General features: G+C 37.2%; 1 protein-coding gene across 23 annotated transcripts in view; it reads right to left on the reverse strand.

Annotated features, from left to right (window-relative positions):
* LOC106095735 (cell adhesion molecule Dscam2) overlaps positions 1–24,868 on the reverse strand; it is a 433,819-nt gene that overhangs the window by 250,065 nt on the left and 158,886 nt on the right. For 3 of the 23 annotated variants that reach the window (XM_013263055.2, XM_059369664.1, XM_013263054.2), the window contains exon 7: positions 2,003–2,126. The exons of 15 other annotated variants lie outside the window; for them this stretch is intronic. In XM_013263055.2, the coding sequence (XP_013118509.2) occupies positions 2,003–2,126 (124 nt within the window). Of the gene's footprint in view, positions 1–1,372; positions 1,497–2,002; positions 2,127–16,443; positions 16,568–19,702; positions 19,765–20,649; positions 20,774–24,868 lie in introns of those variants that run through there. 5 more of the 23 variants (XM_059369672.1, XM_059369657.1, XM_059369673.1 and 2 more) reach the window with 4 other exon arrangements.

A 24,868-nucleotide genomic window follows, 5' to 3' on the forward strand; every position in this document is an offset into this window, starting at 1 on the left:
GCCTAAGACCTTAATCATCGGATCGGTCTATATGGGGGCTATGTCAAGACATAGTCCCCTATAGCCTATCTTAGAATTTGACCTGCCTATGAAAAAAAAGAGAATCTGTGCAAAGTTTCATCTCAATATCTCTATTTTTAAAGACTGTATCGTGATTTCAACAGACAGACGCACGAACATGGCTAGATCGCCTTAGATTTTTGCAACGATCATGAATATATATACTTTATAGGGTTGGAAATGGATGTTTCCATGTGTTGCAAACGGAATGACAAAATAAATATACCCATCCTTGGGTGGTGGGTATAAAATTGTATGGGTTGCCCAAAAAGTAATAATTGAAAAATGTTTGAACAATTAAAATGCTTTTTTAGGCTGATGATTTAAATGTGGCAATTAGGCACCATTAATTCTAGTGCAATATGAAGGCAGGATTGTGTTATGCAGAAAATTTACTGTAAATATGTTTAAGTAAAATATACAATTTTTTTAAACTTTCACAGCTACTAATAGAGTGCCATGCTTTTGGGGTGGAATGTTTAAGTTTGGTACTTAAACACTTTTTAGTACTCAATAACTGGTTGGTATTAAAAGCAATAGCTGTTTGGTATTAAATCAAATACCAAATGGTAGTTACCGTTTTATATTTCATAAATACCAGGTGGCATTGCTTTGATACTATACGGGGTTCCTTCACTATCAAAGAGTACCATATTGTTCCTATCGGCTTATGTTCGTTTGAAGTGTTTTAATATGTAAGAGCACCTCCATACACTTGGCTGCATATTGTGACATCATCTTCCTAAAGTTTGGTCCACTTTAATACCCCCCATTTGACACACATATTGAAGGTGATTCATATCAGTTTGGGGTGTTCTAAGGGCTGTGGGTTCCGCTACTTTAATATCCCAATTTTGTTTATGTAAAAACAACAATTTTCCTTTAATTTTATGGTAGGGACCCTAGAATTACACAGATTCTCCAAATTCCCAAAAAATTAATGTCACTAACCCTATATGAAAACCTTTCCCCTATAAAGCCCGATAATTGTATTGCTAAAACATAAAAAATCTATAAGAAATTCATTTTAAAACCATACATTAGAATTGTTTGCAAATTATTTACCTATACGCTGGCTGTGGATATGCCTGAGCTGGACATAAAAGCGCTAATGAACGTTGAGCTTCAGCTAAAAATATGCCAGCTTTGTCTTTGATTTCAACCTTGGGACCTACTGAACCCACTGGTTCTGCAATTAAAACAGAAAAAATCCATTTGTTTAGGATTATCAACGACTCTAATTGAAAACTGCCCGACTTGGAAACTAAGATACCCCAATGAATTACTTAGACAAACATTAAATTTCAATTACCTAAATGCTGGCATTGGATAACCCTGAGCGGGACATACCAAACTCAAAGATGCCTCTGACTTTATAATGGATATCTTGACTTTATCATTTATATCGACTTTGGGCGCCACCGAGCCCACGGGTTCTGTGTCATATTGAAATAGGAAATTGAGAAAAATATAATAGCTGGAAAACTAAAGCACTGAATGATTGGGATAATTTACCTAAATACTGGCTTGGGAAATGCTTGACCTGGACATGTAATGCTGAAAGCTGATTTTGCTTTTCTGGAAGCGAACTTTAGTTTATCATCCATATCAATTTTGGGAGCAACAGAGCCAATAGGTTCTACCATTAGGAGTAAAAATTGAAAATGTGACCTCAGTGACTAAATGACACTGTGCTTTGAAAACTGCCTGAATGTATGATGTAGGATATGGATGGATTATGGAACTAGTCAATGGAATGCCAGAGTTCGAATCAAGACTTTTTCAAGATATTTTTAAAAATTATACTTAGAGTTAAAAAATTAACGTTATTGAAATATTGTTCTATTGGGTGCTGTTAAACCCAAATATAAAAATATTTGTATCAAGTCAATATTTAAGACTGGAGTTTTAAGAAGAGCTAGTAATATTTTTTGACATTTACCTATAGAAAGGCATTGGATAAGATTGTGCTGGACATAGTAAACTCAAATCTGCACCCAGTGGTTTATCGACCCAACTAATACGATCTTTAGCATCAACTTTAGGGGCTACACTTGCCACAGGTTCTAGATTCAAAAGAAGGATCATTAAATTGAATATCTCAAACAAAAAACCTAACTGAATGTTGGGGTAGCTTTGCACTGTATGAATTTTGTTTGTGAACTGGAAAGGTGTGTTATTTGAACGTCTCATGAACTAATTCATGGAACTTGGATTCCCACTGCATTAATGCACAAAAATATACCAACTAAATCTTGGCATCGCGATTGAACTTGGATACATTGGTAACGTATTGGTCAAGTAGAATATTTGTAACAAGTAAAATCGTGCTAAGTTCGGCCGGGCCGAATCTTATATACCCTCCACCATGGATCGCATTTTTCGAGTTCTATGCGCGATATCTCTTTTCAGGCAAACAAAGAATATTGAAAAAGAACTGTTATGCTATTGGAGTTATATTAAGTTATAAATCGATTCGGACCATAAATGAATGCAGAACATTGTAGAAGTCATTGTGTAATATTTCAGTTCATTCGGATAAGAATTGCGTCTTGTAGGGGCTCAAGAAGCAAAATCGGGAGATAGGTTTATATGGGAGCTGTCTCAAGCTATTGATCGATTCAGACCATATTAGACACGTGAAAGTCATGAGAGAAGCCGTTGTTTCTGCCACATCGGATGAGAATTGCGCCCTCAAGAGGCTCCAGAAGTCAAGATCCCAGATCGATTTATATGGCAGCTATATAGAGAAGCATATTTCGAGGTGTTACAAACAGAACGACGAAATTAGTATGCCCCATCCTATGGTGGAGGGTATAAAAACAGCATATCTTGTACATAGCCAGCATGAAAGTGATACACATATTAAAATTAATAATGGAGAATAAAATCACTCCACCAAGTGTCGGCATTTCTTTGTCAAGGTAGATGACGACCTTTATTGAGACTACCTAAATACAAATTAACTATGAATCATTGAATTTTGGGGGGGAGGGTAACTATGACAAATCAGCCAAAATATTCGAAAATTCATTCTAGAATGGATCACTGTGCAAAAATGGAAAATGGAAATGGGACTGGTCTGAAATGGCAATCATCGAAGCCTATTTTTTTTGTCCATAAAATCATATAATTCAAATTAAAGTTGAATTTTCGTTAAAAGTAAAAAAAAAACCGTTAAAAGTAAAAAAACAGTAAGGAAAGCCAAAACGCTACCGACCCCTATAGGGCGGTAGCGTTTGTCCTTGGGCCACAAAAATGACATGTGCAAATTTCGTGACAATCGGACAACAAATACAACCTGCACTTTGGTTACAAAAATACATGGACTCACAGACGGACATGGCAAAATCGAATCAGAAAGTGATTCTGAGTCGATCGGTGTACTTATCAATGGGTTTAGCTCTTCTCCTTCTTAGCGTTGCAAACAAATGCACCTATCTATTGGGTTGCCCAAAAAGTAATTGCGGATTTTTTAAAAGAAGGTAAATGTATTTTTAATAAAACTTAGAATGAACTTTAATCAAATATACTTTTTTACACTTTTTTTTCTAAAGCAAGCTAAGAGTAACAGCTGATAACTGACAGAAGAAAGAATGCAATTACAGAGTCACAAGCTGTGAAAAAAATTTGTCAACGCCGACTATATGAAAAATCCGCAATTATTTTTTGGACAACCCAATAGAATACCCTGTACAACAGTGGTGGTGCAGGGTATAAAAACGGTCCAAACACTCGAAAAATCATTTTTTCGTGGACCACTAAGAAATAAGTCCTAATGAGCTGTAGTTTGAAACCATTTGCACAGTGTGAGAAGTGAGTACGCCACGGGGCGGCGTTATTTCATCATTGCTGTGGATAATTTTGGGATCAATGGTCTTACTATCAGGAAATTTATTGATACTCTGTGTGAGATCCTGGACACCGCTTTCGGGATTAAGGCCTGTTGGGCTAGTGGTAACGGTATAGGGATGAATGCTAGCAAGACTTGTAGAGGAAAGTGTTTGAGTTCAGGCTATAGAGACTGCAAGAGACGGTCTTAAAGCAATCGAAATCGGCAAAATACCTCGGGGTGATTCTGGAGCGTAAGCTGAACGGGATAAGAAGTATTTAATAGGAAAGGTTTTCGCGGCACTCTTTTCTTGCCAAAAGCTCGTTGGTAACAGATGGTGTTTACGACCCCTAAAGGGCGTTTAAAGATTTACAAGTGGTTCTATAAGTACTACTGCAACCAGGTCAAGGAATCGATCGAGAGAATGCTGTTACATTTGTTGCATTTTCATGCAGTGCAATTTTCCCCATGGACATTCCGTTAAGGAAGAGGGGCAAACTTTTCACATATCAATGAATGCTGTTCGATTAAAGTTTAAATTCAATTAGAATTGTAACTTCATTAGCTTCGAAAGGTACTGGCCAGACTTATAATTTTACTCGACGGAGCTATGGTCGATCTGCAAATTGACTACCTAACGAGGGTGGACATTGTGGAAAGCACTGCTACCTATCTTGGCTGAGTGACATGTCTAGGTATTCCCCGAGAATACCTAGACATATATCTCTGGTATCATCTTCTTCAAACCTTACTTATCCTAATCTATCACATTTCAGAAAATTTTTTTAAGTTCTGCGCCAATCAACATCATCATCAAATAATCTAAGGAATCTGTATTGAACCTGCCACTATAATCCAACTTATCTCCTAGTTAATGTTGGTGGCAATAGAGAGGCCTGCAAAAACCGGCCTGTACTGCAAAAACTTCTTTACGAAGAGGTTTGCTTTAGCAACACGAACTCCAAAATTGGCTATCAGAATAGGACGTAATGATAAGCTGAATCAGAGAGCACTTGTTGATATAAAGGAAATATTTTCGTGAAAATTTGCGATTGCAGTTTTAGCTTGACATTGCTCAGTTCTTAAATCAGCTAAAATGCGATGCAGAAACCACAACGGCATATTAGACTACGTAAAAAAGGAGAAAATGATGAAGTATCTTTTTCGTAATTTTTCTAACGAATAGAAACCTGTAAGTTAAGTAACATCTCACTTGATTTGAGATAATGATTGGAGATAATGTTCAGAACAATACTGCCCGAAATTATCGATAATAACCGGTATTCAACACAAAGCCAGTGTTGCATTTAAATTTCGAAGGAGATTTGCTGCAAATCTGAAAGTGTATGGGAAACCTCATTTCAAAACAAGATTTTCGAAATCTCTTTGCAAATCTGGATTTTTTCCAAGTGCAAAAATTTTACACCTTCGGTTTACTTACAGATTTACGAATAGAAACCTTAAAGATAAGGAGGTTTCAGGAGTCTAATTTTAACAACCTCGTCAAGTCCCTTTTAAATGAAGCACCCTGTTGCTGGTATACACATTCGCATGATTTACAATATATATACCGAAAGCAATCAGATATTTTCTTTTTATACCCTCCACCATAATATGGGGGGTATACTAATTTCGTCATTCTGTTTGTAACTACTCGAAATATTCGTCTGAGACCCCATAAAGTATATATATTCTTGATCGTCGTGACATTTTATGTCGATCTAGCCATGTCCGTCCGTCCGTCTGTCTGTCGAAAGCACGCTAACTTCCGAAGGAGTAAAGCTAGCCGCTTGAAATTTTGCACAAATACTTTTTATTAGTGTAGGTCGGTTGGTATTGTAAATGGGCCATATCGGTCCATGTTTTGATATAGCTGCCATATAAACCGATCTTGGGTCTTGACTTCTTGAGCCTCTAGAGTGCGCAATTCTTATCCGATTGGAATGAAATTTTGCACGACGTGTTTCCTTATTATATCCAACAACTGTGCCAAGTATGTTTCAAATCGGTCCATAACCTGATATAGCTGCCATATAAACCGATCTTGGGTCTTGACTTCTTGAGCCTCTAGAGTGCGCAATTCTTATCCGATTGAAATGAAATTTTGCACGACGTGTTTCCTTATTATATCCAACAACTGTGCCAAGGATGGTTCAAATCGGTCCATAACCTGATATAGCTGCCATATAAACCGATCTTGGGTCTTGACTTCTTGACCCTCTAGAGTGCGCAATTCTTATCCGATTGGAATGTAATTTCGCACGACGTGTTTTATTATAATACCCAACACCTGTGCCAAGTATGGTTCAAATCGGTCCATAACCTGATATAGCTACCATATAAACCGATCTTGGGTCTTGACTTCTTGACCCTCTAGAGGGCACAATTCTTATCCGATTTGAATGAATTTTTGCACGAAGTATTTCGTTATGATATCCAACAACTGTGACAAGTATGGTTCAAATCGGTTCATAACCTGATATAGCTGTCATATAAACAGATCTGGGGATTTGATTTCTTGAGCTTCTAGAGGGCGCAATTCCTATCCGATTTGGCTGAAATTTTGCATGACGTATTTTATTTTTACTTTCAACAACTGTGTCAAATAAGGTTCAAATCGGTTCATAACCTGATATAGCTGCCATATAAACCGATCTGGGATCTTGACTTCTTGACCCCTAGAGGTCGCAATTATTATCCGATATGCCTGAAATTTTGTACGATGGATCCTCTCATGACCATCAACAAACGTTGTTTATTATGGTCTGAATCGGTCTATAGCCCGATACAGATCCCATATAAATCGTTCTCTCTATTTTACTTCGTGAGCCCCAATGGGCGCAATTCTTATACGAATTGGCTGAAATTTTACACAGGTCTCCAACATATAATTTAATTGTGGTCCGAACCGGACCATATCTTGATATCGTTTTAATAGCAGAGCAACTCTTTTCTTATATCCTTTTTTGCCTAAGAAGAGATGCCGGGAAAAGAACTCGACAAATGCGATCCATGGTGGAGGGTATATAAGATTCGGCCCGGCCGAACTTAGCACGCTTTTACTTGTTTAAAATTTACCTATAAAACGGTACAGGATAAGATTGCGCTGGGCACATTATGCACATGTCAAAACCTTGGGGTTTGTCAACCCAGTTAATACGATCTTTGACATCAACTTTTGGGGCAACACTACCAACAGGCTCTAGATTGAAAAAAACAAGTAAAAGCGTGCTAAGTTCGGCCGGGCCGAATCTTATATACCCTCCACCATGGATCGCATTTGTCGAGTTCTTTTCCCGGCATCTCTTCTTAGGCAAAAAAGGATATAAGAAAAGAGTTGCTCTGCTATTAAAACGATATCAAGATATGGTCCGGTTCGGACCACAATTAAATTATATGTTGGAGACCTGTGTAAAATTTCAGCCAATTCGTATAAGAATTGCGCCCATTGGGGCTCACGAAGTAAAATAGAGAGAACGATTTATATGGGATCTGTATCGGGCTATAGACCGATTCAGACCATAATAAACAACGTTTGTTGATGGTCATGAGAGGATCCATCGTACAAAATTTCAGGCATATCGGATAATAATTGCGACCTCTAGGGGTCAAGAAGTCAAGATCCCAGATCGGTTTATATGGCAGCTATATCAGGTTATGAACCGATTTGAACCTTATTTGACACAGTTGTTGAAAGTAAAAATAAAATACGTCATGCAAAATTTCAGCCAAATCGGATAGGAATTGCGCCCTCTAGAAGCTCAAGAAATCAAATCCCCAGATCTGTTTATATGACAGCTATATCAGGTTATGAACCGATTTGAACCATACTTGTCACAGTTGTTGGATATCATAACGAAATACTTCGTGCAAAAATTCATTCAAATCGGATAAGAATTGTGCCCTCTAGAGGGTCAAGAAGTCAAGACCCAAGATCGGTTTATATGGTAGCTATATCAGGTTATGGACCGATTTGAACCATACTTGGCACAGGTGTTGGGTATTATAATAAAACACGTCGTGCGAAATTACGTTCCAATCGGATAAGAATTGCGCACTCTAGAGGGTCAAGAAGTCAAGACCCAAGATCGGTTTATATGGCAGCTATATCAGGTTATGGACCGATTTGAACCATCCTTGGCACAGTTGTTGGATATAATAAGGAAACACGTCGTGCAAAATTTCATTTCAATCGGATAAGAATTGCGCACTCTAGAGGCTCAAGAAGTCAAGACCCAAGATCGGTTTATATGGCAGCTATATCAGGTTATGGACCGATTTGAAACATACTTGGCACAGTTGTTGGATATAATAAGGAAACACGTCGTGCAAAATTTCATTCCAATCGGATAAGAATTGCGCACTCTAGAGGCTCAAGAAGTCAAGACCCAAGATCGGTTTATATGGCAGCTATATCAAAACATGGACCGATATGGCCCATTTACAATACCAACCGACCTACACTAATAAAAAGTATTTGTGCAAAATTTCAAGCGGCTAGCTTTACTCCTTCGGAAGTTAGCGTGCTTTCGACAGACAGACGGACGGACGGACGGACGGACATGGCTAGATCGACATAAAATGTCACGACGATCAAGAATATATATACTTTATGGGGTCTCAGACGAATATTTCGAGTAGTTACAAACAGAATGACGAAATTAGTATACCCCCCATATTATGGTGGAGGGTATAAAAAGAAAAACATATCAACTTGCTGACACTAACCAAAAGAAAAAGAGAGAACTGCCTGAATGTGAGAACAAGTATGTATCCTTCTTTTGAAAATATTTATAAAATGCCCATGGAATTTAAATTTGTTTCATTACCTAAAAATTGGCACAGGATAGGATTGCACTGGGAACTGTAGCGCCACACTTTGTTGTATATAAGTTCGGGCATTATTAACCTCATCTTTTATGTCTACTTTGGGTCCCACTGAACCCACGGGTTCTAAAAATTTAAAGTGTTATAAATATTCAATTTTTTTGTTCGGAAAATCAAGCCTGAATGTGGTTTAGGGCCTTAGGCTACTCGTCGTTTAAAGCTTACCTAAATAATGGCACTGGATATGACTGAGCTGGGCAAATAAGAGCTTTATCTTCATGTAAACGTACTCGAGCATACGTAAACTCATCACGAGTATCAACTTTGGGTGCAACACTGGCCACGGGTTCTATAGGCACATGAGGGAACAAATGTTTGGAAAATGAGATTTGGAAATGAATTGAAAAAGGCCTGAATGGGATCAATTCTTGGGAACCAAGCGAGCTTAAACTTTGGACTGAACTTTGAATTGAGCAAGAGATATACAAGTAAACACATTTCAAATTAGGCCAGGTTGAATCTTAGGGAACCCACCAACATGGAAAATTAACTCACTTGAAGGATAATTGTACTTTAAGTACCAATTTCTGCCAAACCAGGCATATAATAAACCTATTAGTGCCGTAGAAAACAAATCGGGAGATCGGCTTATTTGGTTTTAGATCGATTTGGATAAAACATACTACGAATGTTGGAAGTCATAACAAAATACTACTCGAAAATTTGATCCAAAGCGAGAGATAGGCTTATATGGTAGTTACTAAATCAACGATTTGAACCGTACATTGCGCTTTTGTTAGAAGTCTCAACAGAACACTACCCACAAAATATTAGCCAAATCGGAGAACTATTGCGGCTTCAAGGAACTCAAGATGTTAAATCGGGTGATTGGTTGATATGAGAGCTATATTAGGTTAAAATCTGTTTTGAATCATACTTATCACGATTGTCGGATTTCATAACGGAACACTTTATGCAAAATTTAATTCCAATTCGATAATTGCGGCTTCCAGGAGCTCAAGATGTTAAATCGGGAGATCGGTCGACATCAGAGTTATATCGTACACCAATTTGACCCATATTTGTAATACCCAACGACCTACATCAGAATAAAACAAGTAAAAGCATGCCGGCCGGGCCGGTCCGAGCCGGGCCGAATTTTAGGAACCCACCACCATGGATTCTGCTAAAATATGGGTGCTATATCTAGTTATAGACCAAATTAAACCGTACTTGGCGCAGTTGTTGAGAGTCATAACAGAACACTATATGCAAAATTTCAGCCAAATCGGAAAAAATCGCGGCTTTTAAGTGCTCAAGAAGTCAAATCGGGAGTTGGGGTTATATGGGAGCTATATCATTTTCTTGACCAATTTGAACCGTACCTGGCACAGTGGTTTGGAGTCATAACAGAACACCATGTAAAAAATTTTAGCCAAATCGGATGAAAATTGCGATTTCCAGGGGCTCAGGAAATCAAATCGGGAGATCTTTTTATATGGGAGCTAAATCAGGTTATATACCGATTTGAACCGCATTTGATTACGTTATTGGGAGTCATAACAAAATACTTTGTGCAAAATTTCAGCCAAATTGGATGAATATTGAGACTTACAGGGGCTCAATAAGTCAAATCGGGAGATAGGTTTATATGGGAGCTATATCAGGTTCTTGACCGATTTGAACTGTACTTGACACAGTTATTGGTAGTCATAACAGAACACTACGTGCGAAATTTCAGCCAAGTCGGACAAACATTGTAACATCAATGGGCAAATGAAGTCAAATAGGGAGATAGGTTTATATGGGAGCTATATCAGGTTCTTGACCGATTTGGACCGTACATAGCATAGTTTGTGGAAGTCATAACAGAATAAAATTCAGCCAAATCGGATAAAAATTGTGGCTTCTATGGGCCCAAGAAGTCAAATCGGGAGATTGGTTTATATGAAAGCTATATCCAAATCAGAACCGATATGGCCCATTTGCAATCCCCAGCGATTTACATCAACATAAAATATCTGTGTGTATCAAGCGGATAGCTCTACGCATTCGACCGCTATCGTGATTTCGATAGACGGACGGATATGGCTAGCTCGAATCAGAATTTGGAGACGGTCACATATTTTTTATGGGGTCATAGATCAATATTTCGAGGTGTTACAAATGGAATGGCTAGAGGTATATCCCCATGCTATGGTGGTGGGTATAAAATTGATGTTAAATTTATAGAGGCTAGCCTTACGCGTTCTACCGCTATTGTAATTTCCACAGACAAAACGACTAACAGAAGTACATGGCTAGATTAAAAATGTCAACATGAACAAAAATACAAAAATAAATATCCTCAATGAGGTCATAGAGGTGTTACACACGAAATGACTACCGCCATCCTATGGTGGTGGGTATACAAATGTAAAGATTCCTATATTTCTTTACCTGTACTTACTAACCTAACAAAAGGCACCGGATAAGCTTGTCCTGGACATTGCATTGAGTAATCTTCACCCAATTTAACTTGCAACACTTGAAATTTATCATGCAGGCTGGTTATTTTTGGTGGCACAGAGCCCAAAGGTTCTAGATTTACAGTAGAAGAAGAAGAGGAACATTAAACAATCGAATGTAGCCTATTTCATTATTGAAAACTTTTACAGAATGTTGGTTAAGAGCTTTCCATTTTCATGCAATTTTTTTTTCATTACCTTACAATTGGCACTGGATATGCCTGACCTGGGCACTGCATGGCATATATGGCTCCCATGGTCACAACAATTATTTGAGATTTATCATTTAGATTGGGCAGTTTTGGTGCTACGGAGCCAAGAGGTTCTGTCGAAGATGTCCAAATTTAGTGATAAAATTTTCAACGAAAAAATGCCTGAATGAATGGATGTGGGTCATCTTGTTTTTTATAACCACCTCCAAGAAATGGGGTATACATATTTTGTAATACCATCATCGAAATATCCACTTCCTATCCTATGATGTATGTACATATTCTAAAATTTAGCATATCCGCTTTTGACGCCGAACGTCTAGGTTCAAATCCTGGCGTGAACATCAAACAAATTTTCAGCGATGGTTTTTCCTTTACTAATGCTGGTTGGCTGGCTACATTTGTGAAGTGGTGTCGCCGTACGCCGTTCGGACTCGGCATAAAAGAGGAGGCCCCTTATTATTGAGCTTAAACATTTATCGATCAGTACTCATATATATGAAGAAATATCCCCTATTCCTTAATAGAATGTTCATGCGAAATTAAGTACTTAGTAATAGACAGGTAACAGGGGCACCTGCCCATTTTCCTCAATGGAATATTCTTGGGCAAATTTTCAATAGGCAGCTAAAGTTTGAATATTAACTATCTCGAATATTAACTGGACTTTCACATAAGAGCCAAACTAGGGAGAGGACTGCTCTAGGTATCAGCACGCATATATTAAGGGCAGGTCGGCTACACCGCGGTTTATGATGTAGTGCTGCATCTGTAAAGGACTCTTCAATTTAAGGAATTCGTATTGAAGGGACCTTTAATAATGAACATCGGTCAGCCATAGAAGAGGTTTTAAGGAACGAGGCTGTGGAGAGCGACAGTGTTTGTTTGAAAACGAGTATGCTTCTACTATGGAGATCACGACCAGTATTGGCGCTATCTCGGTGAAGGTGAATGCCACAAGGTTGTGCGCCACAGGGTGGGATTTTTTAAGCCATTACTATAGATTTTTATGTTCGATTATATTCCAGCAAACTTTAGACGCGGATGATCAGGGTATGTGCTTATGCCGACGACCTGATTAATCTTCCCACCGGGAAGTTTTTGAATATTCGCGGCTACTAATTCGTGCCGGAAGCTGGTCGGTAGCAGAGTGGTTTTCGACCTAGATTGATAAACTGGGTTTCCTCGGCGTGGGTGAAATCGCTTCAAACCTACACCCAAAAAATAAATTTGCTGGTATCAGCAAACATTGTCTGCTGATTTTATAAATATTAGAAATTGTTTATCTTTGAAGCAAATAATTTAAAATTTTGGAACTTCTAAACGATCGTTAAGGCATTTTCTATAAATTAATGTAAATTTTATGGTATTTTTTAAAAAGCATGAGTATTGTTTTAGCATATATTTAGTCTGCTGTTATTTGAAATCATTAAAAAATTATTCTATTTCAGAAAGTTTGGTAAAAATGTTTTCCGAAACCTTTAGTACCAAAAGAGAAGATAATATACAAGCTTTTGAAGAATTTCTGAATTTTAGATGCTATTGATTAGATGCTATACAATCAAAGTTTTTCTGTCCAAAAACAGCAGAAAGTGTTTGCAGTTTTGACAAAAAATAAAATAACTGTTGTTCCGTGTTCAGTAGACTTTTTGTTCTTAAAGCAAACTTTTTTGCTGTTTTTACTAACAAATTTCTCTGAGTGTTTGGATGCCTTGTTCAATGACAGATGACTGCGTATTGTTGCATGCGCATGACCTGGATATGGTGGCTTAGAGAGTTAAAAGTGGGTCTATGGGTACTACTGCGAGCAAGTACTTGAAGGAAGTTCTGCAGATTGATCTATACGTCACTGAATCGGCCAAAAAACGCTGTTTAGCCTGTCGCAGCTTGGTAAGCTTCGGAGTTTGCAGGCCAGACTGAGTGGACAGCAGGCTGCAAGTGCTAATACCTATCTTGGCGCAGCGGCAGAAAGTGATGACTAGGTTTGAAGATTTTAATAATTTCACATTGGATCGAATATGGATAGTGAAACCAGATGTGGAACCCGCTGCGCAGATCTACCCGGATCGAAAAGAGAAAGGCTTAGCAATGGGCTACACTATGGCCCCGGTGGACACCTAGACATTTACTATCAGGTGGAACTGGATGTGGAATCCACTGCGAAGGACTACCCATATCAACGAGAGAAATCCTGAGTAATGGGCCACACTATGGCGTCGGCGGATACCTCGATATTTACTATCTAGTATTATACTCATGCTCATCCAACCTTACCTTACCTGTCTCTTGAAAATGCTTTTTGACCCAATACCCCTCGCCAGCTGGGGAAAATGCACCCCAAAGAAAATTGATCCGTTTTTTTGTAAGAGAGCGAAGCTGAGCATTATGAGTTGAACCAGTTTTCTTTCTTATATATAAAAGACAAAGTGTTCAGGTTTGTTTCTATATTTGTAAGTTTGGCTGTTTTTTCCGACTCAAGAACGGCTGAGCCCCACTTCATGAAAATAAGGTGAAAATAGGGTACTTCATTATTTTAAGCCCTATGAGAGACTAACCTTTTTCCTTACCTTAAACTAAAAAAAATAGATCTCGTAGTTGTAATCGGATTTAGAAGACATTTTATTTTGCTGGCTCATGATAACCCAAAAAAAAAAACAAATTTCTTAAACAAACTTAGGATCAAGCAACCTAGGGGGATACCCCACCCAAAAGGTCATGTTAACAGATTGGGAAACAGAATACGAATCTGCTATAAAACTTTCGCATAAAAGTTTTAGAGGCCGACTCATCCACAAAAAAAAAACTAAATTGACGTGTTGCCCGATCTGGACAAAATGGGGTGCAAATGAAAGATTTTTAGAAGTAGAGTACGATTCTGATATTATTATTGGGGACCAAGCATTGGGCATGGATGTCTGTCTATGCCCAAAAACCCCCTAAAAGGACATGTGGCCTGATCGGAATAATATGGAACTCAACTAAAACTTTCTTCAGAATACAGTTCCATGAAAATAAATAAATAGTAAATAATAAATAATAAAATGGTACACCATTTTTAATTACCTTAAGAGGGTCGAACCATATTCCGTACCTTAAACAATCTAAAATTATACTAATTTGTTTAACAAACTTAAGATCAAGCAGCCTGGAGGAATACCCCACCCAAACGGTCATGTATACAGATTCAGATAATATGGATACCAATTGGGCATTTAGACATAAATCTGCTATAAAACTTTCCGATAAAGCTTCGGAGGCCACCGTAGTGCAGAGGTTACCATGTCCGCCTATGATGCTTAACGCCTGGGGTCAAACCCTGGCGGGACAATCATAAAATTTTCAGCGGAGGTTAGCCCCTCCTAATGCGGGCGACATTTGTGAGGTACTATGTCAAAAGAGGTGGCTATAAAAATGAGGTCCCTTTTCATTCAGCTTAAACTTGAATCGGACTGCACTCATTGATATGTGAGAAGTTGGCCCCTGTTTTTTAATGTAATGTTCATGGGCAAAATTTGCATAAAGCTTCTGAAGGCCGACAAATGAAAGCTTTATGGAAGTAGAATACGAATCTGATATTATTATAGGGGACCAAGTATTGGAGAGCCCCCTAACAGGACAATATGATCCATATTATCCCAACTAAACTAAAAATTCTTGCAGAATACAGTACGAATCAAATATTTAGGTCCCCCAAAATATGCTCAAAAATATATGTAGATCGATCAATACATTATGGCACGTGTTTGTTTGTACCCTTCTAAGAACTCAAGCACTCGAATGTGATATCCAAATCTGGGTCTAATTAATTAATGGGCCCCTTATTTATAGGACTTCAGTATGAATCTGACATAAAAATATGGGTCAATTGCCTGGGGAGACAATATGGAACTCTAAAAGGGTAATTGAGAATAAAGTACGAATCTAATGTCAAAATGTAAGATAAGGTATTTTGAGATGGGGACTCGTTAATTCCTACATAAGCCTATCGAAAGGGTTTTTGAGAAAAGAGTACGAATTGAATATCAAATTTTGGAGTACTTTATCTTAATGGAGACTTCCTATCGCCATGAAACATCCCAGGCGGTCAATTAGATCGTCCGGGACGACACTAAGCCCAAACGAAAGGCAAATTGGAAACCTAAATAATAGTTATATGACAATAAAGTAAGAACCTTATATCCAAATTAGAGACTGGGGGCCTCTGTATCACCAACAATTATAGGAACAAGTACCATTAGGTCACCCAGCCTAAAATAATTTTTATTTTTTTACCTTACAACAGGCACCGGGAATGCTTGTCCAGGACATTGCATAGCATATGTCTGTCCTAACCCTACCATTGTAACTTGTAGTTTATCATTGAGATTTGGAATCTTAGGAGCCACGGATCCCAGAGGTTCTGAAAAGCAAGTGCAAAATTGTTTACTAACAACTTCATGTTTAGGGAAACGAAGCCTGAATTGTCATGAGATAAGGTCTCCGAATTTCGCCAATGTTTCAGACAGCTCTTTAATTACTCCATAAACAAATTAAATTATTTTCCTTCTCAGGCAATAATTCCTTCACTCATCTAGAATTTTCTTTCCCCTAGGTGTCTTTACAAATTATTGGATATATAACAAAAAGAGTCTTTTATGAATGTGCCGATCCATTATCAAGGTAAGGCAAATGAAAGACAACGTAAAACTCTTTTCCATTACCAAAGCGATTGAAATCCCATATAAATTACCTTACGAAAGGCACGGGATAGGCTTGTCCTGGACATTGCATAGCATATTCCTGGCCCATGGCCACCTCCATGGTGCGAACTCTTTCAAGTAAATTCATTTTAGGTGGAACACTTCCCAAAGGTTCTAAAATTAAAGAAATAAGCGTCAACAAATTTAAGAAACCAGTCCGAATAAAAAATTCTTTGTGACTACGCTTTGATGATAGTTAAGAACCTGAATGCTGATTTAGGGTCTATTACAAATCATAATCAATTAATTTTTCTTTATTTATTTACCTATAATACGGTATAGGATATGATTGAGCTGGGCATTTGAGACTTAAACTATGATTAACATAGGCACGGGCATTGGCTATTTCATCATCAATACTAACTTTGGGAGGTACACTGCCAATAGGTTCTAAAATTGAGAAAGGTATAATAATAAATACGAACTAAATATGGAAAAAGCGAAACCACCTGAACTTGGAATGGTAACAAATATTTCTACTGCTTTCTTTAGAATGGTATGGACCAACATTTTTCAATTAAAAAGGCAAAGGACAAAAATTCAAAACCATAAAAAACAAAGTACTTCTAAAGATTCATATGGCAGAATATCCGCTCATACATCTAAACACCTAAACTTTAAACCTAGCGAAAACACCAAAAAAATTTATCAAAGGTTGTCACTCCCTCATTAAAATCTGGCAACATTTATTAATATTTCAGCCATGTGTAGCTCTGCGGCTTGCCGTTTGGCCTCGGCCACAAATGGCAGACCCCTTAGCATTGAGCAAAACTTTAAGTCAGATCACTGGTAGAAACATGACGTTGTAAAATCATGCACCAATGGAGTCATTGTATCATTAACAGGAGTTGTTGAAAATACTGACAACGTGTGGGAATGATTTTGTGAACGCGTGTTGTCCATTTCATGTACCGACCGGTTTTAACATCATTCCTACAAAAGTGTATCTATACCAATGTAAAATTTCAATGACTCTTGAACCAAAAACTTTTTTCCAAACTTTAAAAAAAATTGTGCAATAGACGTTGTCAGTATGAGGACGCCGGGCGACAGTTTCTAATGAGTCGTTCACAAAATAAATTATTGTTAATTTATAAAAATGTGTGATTGATATGTTAACATCTGTGTGTTGATTCACATTTATAAACCAATGGGGTTGATTTTTTGTATGGTTGAAAGCACTCATTTGTTTGAAAGAAGTTTCCATAACAAACTTAAAATTGCGCTTTTCCGTGAGAAAGGAGTCTGAGGGTAAATTCTTTTTTTACTCGCATAATTAATGCGACACCACAATAAGTAACAGAAATAAAACTCTTTTTTGATTAATTTTTATATGGGAGGTCAAATATACGTGGCCTCTTCAGACTGTAAACTTCATTGCTGTCGTCAAGGAGTGTAACGGCGACGACATTACAATGATTACTAAGGGGGTTAATATAATTGTAACTGTACCGATTAATTCCTTCACTTACGAAAGTTATCCCAAGATCTATATGAAAGGTGTTATTGTTTACAAACAAGGGCGCATTAATGAAGATGGGCGACGGGTAAATACCCAAAAGGTATTAATCCGGTATATTGGGTAAATACCCGGGTATTTACCCATTTATACCCCAAAGCTGGGTATTTATAATTTTCCAGACGTTCTGGATATAAAAACATTTTTCAAAAAATTTTTGATTATTTTGTATTCTTTGTATATAAACCTGATCTTTTGATCTCATAAAATCTGATTTTAGTTATATATAGCCGCTTATAGAGCGATCTCTAGACTTAAAGTCTTGAGGCAAAAAATTAGTAATTTTTTATCCGATTTCGATGAAATTTGACACACTGAATTCTAGTAGACCCCTAATAATTTCTGTGAAGTGTAGTTCAGATCGGAGTATACTTGGATATAGCTGCCCTTAGACCGACCTCCCTATATAGGGTATTGAGACCATAAAAGATCCATTTATTATCAGAATTCGATGAAATTTTGCACCGTGCGTTCTGGTAGACCCCTACCCATTCTTGTCAAATGTGGTACAGATCGCACCATATTTGGATATAGCTGCCATATATACCGATCTCCCGATATTGTGTAATGAGCCTATAAAGAAGCATTTTTCATCCTATTTCGATGAAATTTGGCATAACGAGTTCGGGTACCCTTCTATAGCTGCCATCTAGACCGATCTCCCGAAATAGAGTATTGAGCTGATAAAACGAGCAATTTTCATCCGATTTTGATTAAATATGGCCCAATCTAGATGATATTTAACAAACAGGTGTAGAGGTCTATCAAATCGCACTGTTTCAAAATTCTCCCAAATCTGTTGAAAAATGGTCCTTTTATAAGCTCAATACTTTATATCATAAGACCGGTTTATATGGCAGCTATATCGAAATATGTTTCGATCTGAACGATATTCAACAAAAGGGTTTAGAGGAGTAACAGAACTCGATGTACCAAATTTCATCGAAATCGGATAAAAAATTCTCCTTTCATGGGTTCAATACTCTATATCCTGAGATCGGCCTATATGGCAGACAAATTCAAATATGGTACGATCTTGACCACATTAGACAGGAATGTGTAGGGGTCTACCAGAACACACTGTGCCAAATTTCATCGACTTCGGGGAATAAAAAATCGTTTATGGCCTCAAAATTCTATATCGGAAAATCAGACGGTCGGTCTAAGGGCAGCTATATCAAAATATAGGCCGATCTGAACCGCACTTCACAGAAATGAATAGGGGTCTACCAGAACTCACTGTGCCAAATTTCATAGAAAACGAATGAAAAGTGACCAATTTATTGCCTCAAGACTTTAAGTCTGGAGATCGGTCTATACAGCGGCTTTATATAACCAAAATCCGACTTTATGAGATCAGAAGGTCAGGTTTATATACAAAGAATACGAAATCATCAAAAATTGTTTGGAAAACTTTTTTATATCCAAGATATCTGGGTATTTACCCGGTAGAAACCCATCTCTGCGCATTAACTAACATTCGTAATGTCTTTGATTGAAGAATTTTTATATTAAAAGCAAGTTGAGACTTTTTTCCAAGGAGCCAATACATTTGCTTCAGTTGTTCAAGTAAGTCTTCGGTCGAGATGGAGACCCAAATTTTTCACACTGTCCGCTTTTGGATTAATATTTCCATTTATAGATACATCAGGACAATCGTCCTTTCTTAATGCAAATGTAATGTGAGATGAATTTTTTGCATTTAGTTAAAGTTTCATTTCATACACCATTCTTGAATTTGATTTAACTCGCGCTTTGAACTACATCAGACGATGGGATATTTGACGAACTGGACGCTAGTACTGCAGTATCATCTGCATAAGTCGCTACTACTACATTACTGTTTACTGGCATATCTGATGTGAAGAATGTGTATAGTATTGCCCCTAAATCACTTCCTTGAGGAACTCCAGCATCCAAAGTTATTTAGTTTTAGTTAGAATTTTCATAACATTTATCTTACATAGAAAGAAATTGTTTCCGTCCTAAATTTCTTATAACCTTACCTAAAAGCTGCCATAGGATACGATTGAGCTGGACAAAGTAGGGCAAAATCAACGTCTTGTTTAATTTCCCTTGTTTGTAGTTTGTCCTGAACATTAATTTTAGGCTTAACACTGCCCATTGGTTCAATAAAAAGTGAAGATTTATAAATGCCACAATGAAACACCTTACCAAGAAAAAACTGCCCTTATGTTGGTTTAAGGTTGAAATAAAGAAATTTAATACAACAAATGTTACCTAAAGGCGGGTATGGGATATGATTGAGCCAGACATAGTAATGCATAATCCTGACCAAGACTAACATCTATAAATTGATGTTTATCTTGAACATTGACCTTAGGTCGAACACTGCCCATGGGCTCTAAAAAGAGTTAGGTAATTCTATTGAATATTTGAAAAGTTTAAAATTGAAAACTAAAACTGAAAGTTAGGTTAGATTACCATATGGAACATAAAATGGAGTAAAGCCAAGCAAATATAGGGAACTACACAAATAGCACTACGTTTTGCCGAATTGTGACATTTTTGAAAATTAAACACAACTTTGTTTGGTGTACTATCAATTTTAATGTGCCAGATATTCAAATTTAGGACAAAAATGTCCTTAAAATTGAGTCGATAGAATGGATATGAATAAAATGGTGTTGCAGCATAAGCCCGAATGTTGTTTATTCTTTTATAACAATTTTAGTACGTAAAAAGGCAAACCTTTCGTGGGTTAGGCTTCTACTTCTACTGATCGCAGATCTTTATTTAATATTCTTGCATACAAAATAATCATAATAATACACCTATCAGCCTGATGTGGGTACAAATATAAGCATGTAACATATATTCTTTAGTGAATGAAAAGAGTATCGAATTTTATATATTTATCCATTATAGCTTTCATTAGAATTCCGCAAAATCTACTCTCAAAATTATCTGAATATACAGAAAGAAAATTTACCTAAAATACGGAGTGGGATATGCTTGTGCGGGACACATTAAACTGAAACTCTCTTGTAAAGCAACCTTGGTGTGTTTCACATCCTCGCCTGTAGATACTTTAGGACTAACACTGCCCACAGGTTCTAAGAGAAAGAAAAGAAGTGTCAACAAGCCTGAAGCATACAATTTATACGAAAACTGCCCGTTTTTGTAAGGTAGGTTAGATAATACAAAATATAATCCTAAGTTGAGTTCACCGAAATTTATAATTCGAATGCCATTTACACCGTTTGTTGAATCTGCAGGAAAATACTTTTGTTACTATAATGAATAGTAAAGAAAGGGTTAAAAGTCCTATAAGAATAAAAAACAAGTATATAGATCATTTATTTGCAAGGTTTTGCAGATAGTGCTGCTGTTTCGAATTTTAAACCGATTTTGAAGATGTTCAAGATAGCCGATATGAAATGTTACCAAGGTCACACAGGTATAATTGTCAAACTTGAAATGACAGCTACATGTTTTTTGTTTTATTGACTGCTCATTATATTATTTACAAGCCACCAATTGATAGAGTTCAAGTCACCAATGGATAGAGTCATAATCCGGCGAAAAGTTCATAATGTATGCCCCCATAACAGCTATATCGAAATATGCTCGATTTGGACCGAATTCGAAACGGAAATTGAGTGGTCTGATAAGTACAAGTCATTGTTCAATTTTGTAGACCAATTTATATGCGTCTTTTTGGTAGCTATATCCAAATATAGACCGATCTGAACCATATACGACACGGGTGTCAATAAGCCTAGCATAAGACACTGTGTCAATTTCAGCGAAATCGAATTATAAATGTGCCTTTTAGGGGCCCAAGAATTTAAATCGAGAGATCGGTCTATATGGCAGCTATATCCAAATCTTGACCGGTCTGGGCCAAATTAAAGAGGGATGTCAAAGGGCCTAACACAACTATTGTCCCAAATTTCGGCGAAATCGCACAATAAATGCGCTTTTTTGGGCCCAAGATCTTTAATCGAGAGATCGGTCTATATGGCAGCTACATTCAAATCCGAATTGATCTCGGCCAAATTGCAGAAATATGTTTAAGAGCCTAACACAACTCAATGTCCCAAATTTCGGCAACATCGGACAATAAATGCGCCTTTTATGGGCTCAAGACCTTGCATCGAGAGATCGGTCTATAAGGCAGCTATATCCAAATCTGGACCCATCTGGACCCATCTGGGCCAAATTAAAGAAAGATGTCAAATGGACTAACACAACTCACTGTCCCAAATTACAGCCAAATCAGATAATAAATGTGGCTTTAATGGGCCTAAGACCCTAAATCGGAGGATCGGTCTATTTGGCAGCTATATCCATATCTGGACCGATCTGGGCCAAATTGAAGAATGGCGTCGAAGGGCCTAACACAACTCACTGTCCAAAATTTCGGCAAAATCGAATAATAAATGTGGCATTTATGGGACTAAGACCCTAAATCTATATCAAGATATAGTCCAATATAGCCCATCTCCGAACTTAACCTGCTTATGGACAAAAAAAAAGAATCTGTGCAAAGTTTCAGCTCAATATCTCTATTTTTAAAGACTGTAGCGTGATTTCAACAGACAGACAGACGGACATGGCTAGATCGTCTTAGATTTTTTCGCTGATCAAGAATATACAGGGTGGCTGATGAAAGCCGCTACCAAAAAAAAATGTAATAACTTTTTTTCTATTTAATAATAATAATTTAATAATTAATTTAATTAATTAATTAATTAATTTAATTAATAATAATTTAATAATTAATTTAATAATTTAATTTAACATGAATAAAAGAAAAATGTATTCCATACACCGAAAAAAAAATGTAGCAATATTCATCATTGTAGCAATATTCATCAGCCACCCTGTATATACTTTATAGGGTCGAAAATGGATATTTCGATGTGTTGCAAATGGAACGGAACGAAACGGTCCGCCTATGACGCTGAACGCCTGGTGGTACAAAGAGGTGTCGCACTGCGGCACGCCGTTCGGACTCGGCTATAAAAAGGAGGCCCCTTATTATAGAGCTTAAACTTAAATCGGACAGCACTCATTGATTTGTGAGAAATTTGCCCCTGTTCCTAAGTGGAATGTTCATGGGCAAAATTTGTATTTGTTTGTTTGCGAACGTAATGACAAAATGAATATACCCCCATCCTTGGGTGGTGAGTATAAAAACAAACAAATATCAAATGTATGGGATAACTACCAAATCAGTGGTTGTCCAACTTAATTAGTAGCTGCCAACCGTGGAGAATTACATTTATTTATTTTATGAACAAAATCATTACAACTTTGTAAACAACTGTTCTAAAGATGTCAAATCGTCAAGGTTCTGTATTGATAAAACTTGACTAAGATATTTATCTTATTACCTAAAATATGGCGTTGGATAGGCTTGAGCAGGGCATAGCAAACTAAGACTTTGATTACCCTTTCCTTTGATATGTTTAAAATCTTCCCCTGTAGAAATTTTGGGACTAACACTGGCCACAGGTTCTGTGGAAACATAAAAGAGTAGAAAAATTAATACAATTGAAATTTTCTTTGGCAAACCATAAAAAAACTGCCTAAATATGTAGAAAAGGGACCACAAAAAATAATTTTTGTATTTTTCAAAAATAAACCGATTTAGTCTCACTAGGATTACCTAAATAACGGCACCGGATAGGCTTGAAATGGACACAGTAGTGTTACACTTTTCTCCACATAAACTTTTACAGTTCTTGAATCATCGCCGGAGGTAAGGCGAGGAGCCACACTGGCAATGGGTTCTTTATAGGAGTAAAACGTTTGAAATTATTGTATTTTCTGGCTATGATACTTTTCAGGCCTGATGTGGGATAGGGTTTGAACATTTAATGGATATTTTGTCTTTAAGATTTACCTAAAGAAGGGCACCGGATATGCTTGAGCTGGACACAGTAAAGTTGCACTATTGTTTAGCATAACTTTGGGAGTTTTTATATTGTCATCGCCACCAGTAATCTTGGGTCTGACGCTAGCCAAAGGTTCTATAAAATTAAGGTCAATAGACATTTCAGCTCTCGTATAGCTGCATGGATCTAAAAAACTCCCTGAATGTTGGCTCAGAGTAGATAAACTGAAAATTTTCTTTTAAATATAAAAAAGTCTTCACAAATTATCTAAGTAAAAAATGTAAGACCTTATCCCTTATTGTAATGCAAGATATTCCCAAGTTGTATCCTTATTTATTTTCTTTTATTTACCTAAAATAGGGCACCGGATATGCCTGCGCCGGACATAGCAAAGTTGCACTTTTGCCAAGGTAAACCTTAACTATTCGTGACTCATCGCCAGAGGTTAAACGGGGAGCCACACTTGCAACTGGTTCTTTAAGTGGTTAAAAATACAACATTACAAAAAATTATAAGAAGTAAGCTCTAAATGTTGGGATGGTTTTAGATTAAAGCCTCAGAAGGTACTTTGCGTTAAAATACTTTAAATTAAGACAAGTAAAAGCGTGCTAAGTTCGAACGAGCCGAATCTTATATACTCTTAACCATGATTGCATTTGTCAAGATCTTGACCGAGATGGACTTTTCATGCCGTACAAGTCTTATTAAAATATCACCTCCAAAATCTCAGCCAAATCTAGTAATAATTGCGCCTTCAAGAGGCGCAGAAAGTCAAATTGGGAGATCGGTTCATATGGCAGCTACGTCAGGTTATGAACCAATTTAGACCATACTTGGCACAGTTATTGGAAGTCATATCAAAACGACATATGCAAAATTTCAGCCAAATTGGATAAGAATTGCGCCGTCTAGGACTCAATAAGCCAAATCAGGTGATCGATTTATATGGCGGCTATATCAGGTTATAGACTGATTTGGACCATACACGACACAGTTGTTCGAAGTCATGCCATAACGATATGTGCAAAATTTCAGCCAGATCGGAATTGCGACCTCTGGAAGCTCAAGAAGTCAAAACACAAGATCGATTTATATGCACCTATATCAGCTTATGGACTGACTTAAACCATACTTGGCAAAGTTGTTGGAGGTCATACCATAACTACATTTGCAAAATTTCAGTTAATTCGGATAAGAATTGTGGCCTCTAGAAGCTCAAAAAGCCAAGACCCAAGATCGGCTTATATAGCAGCTATATCAGAATATAGACTAATTTAGACAAATCGGATAAGAATTGCGCCCTCT

This window comes from Stomoxys calcitrans, chromosome 5, assembly GCF_963082655.1.
Source record: "Stomoxys calcitrans chromosome 5, idStoCalc2.1, whole genome shotgun sequence".
NCBI classification, from domain to species: Eukaryota; Metazoa; Arthropoda; class Insecta; order Diptera; family Muscidae; genus Stomoxys; species Stomoxys calcitrans.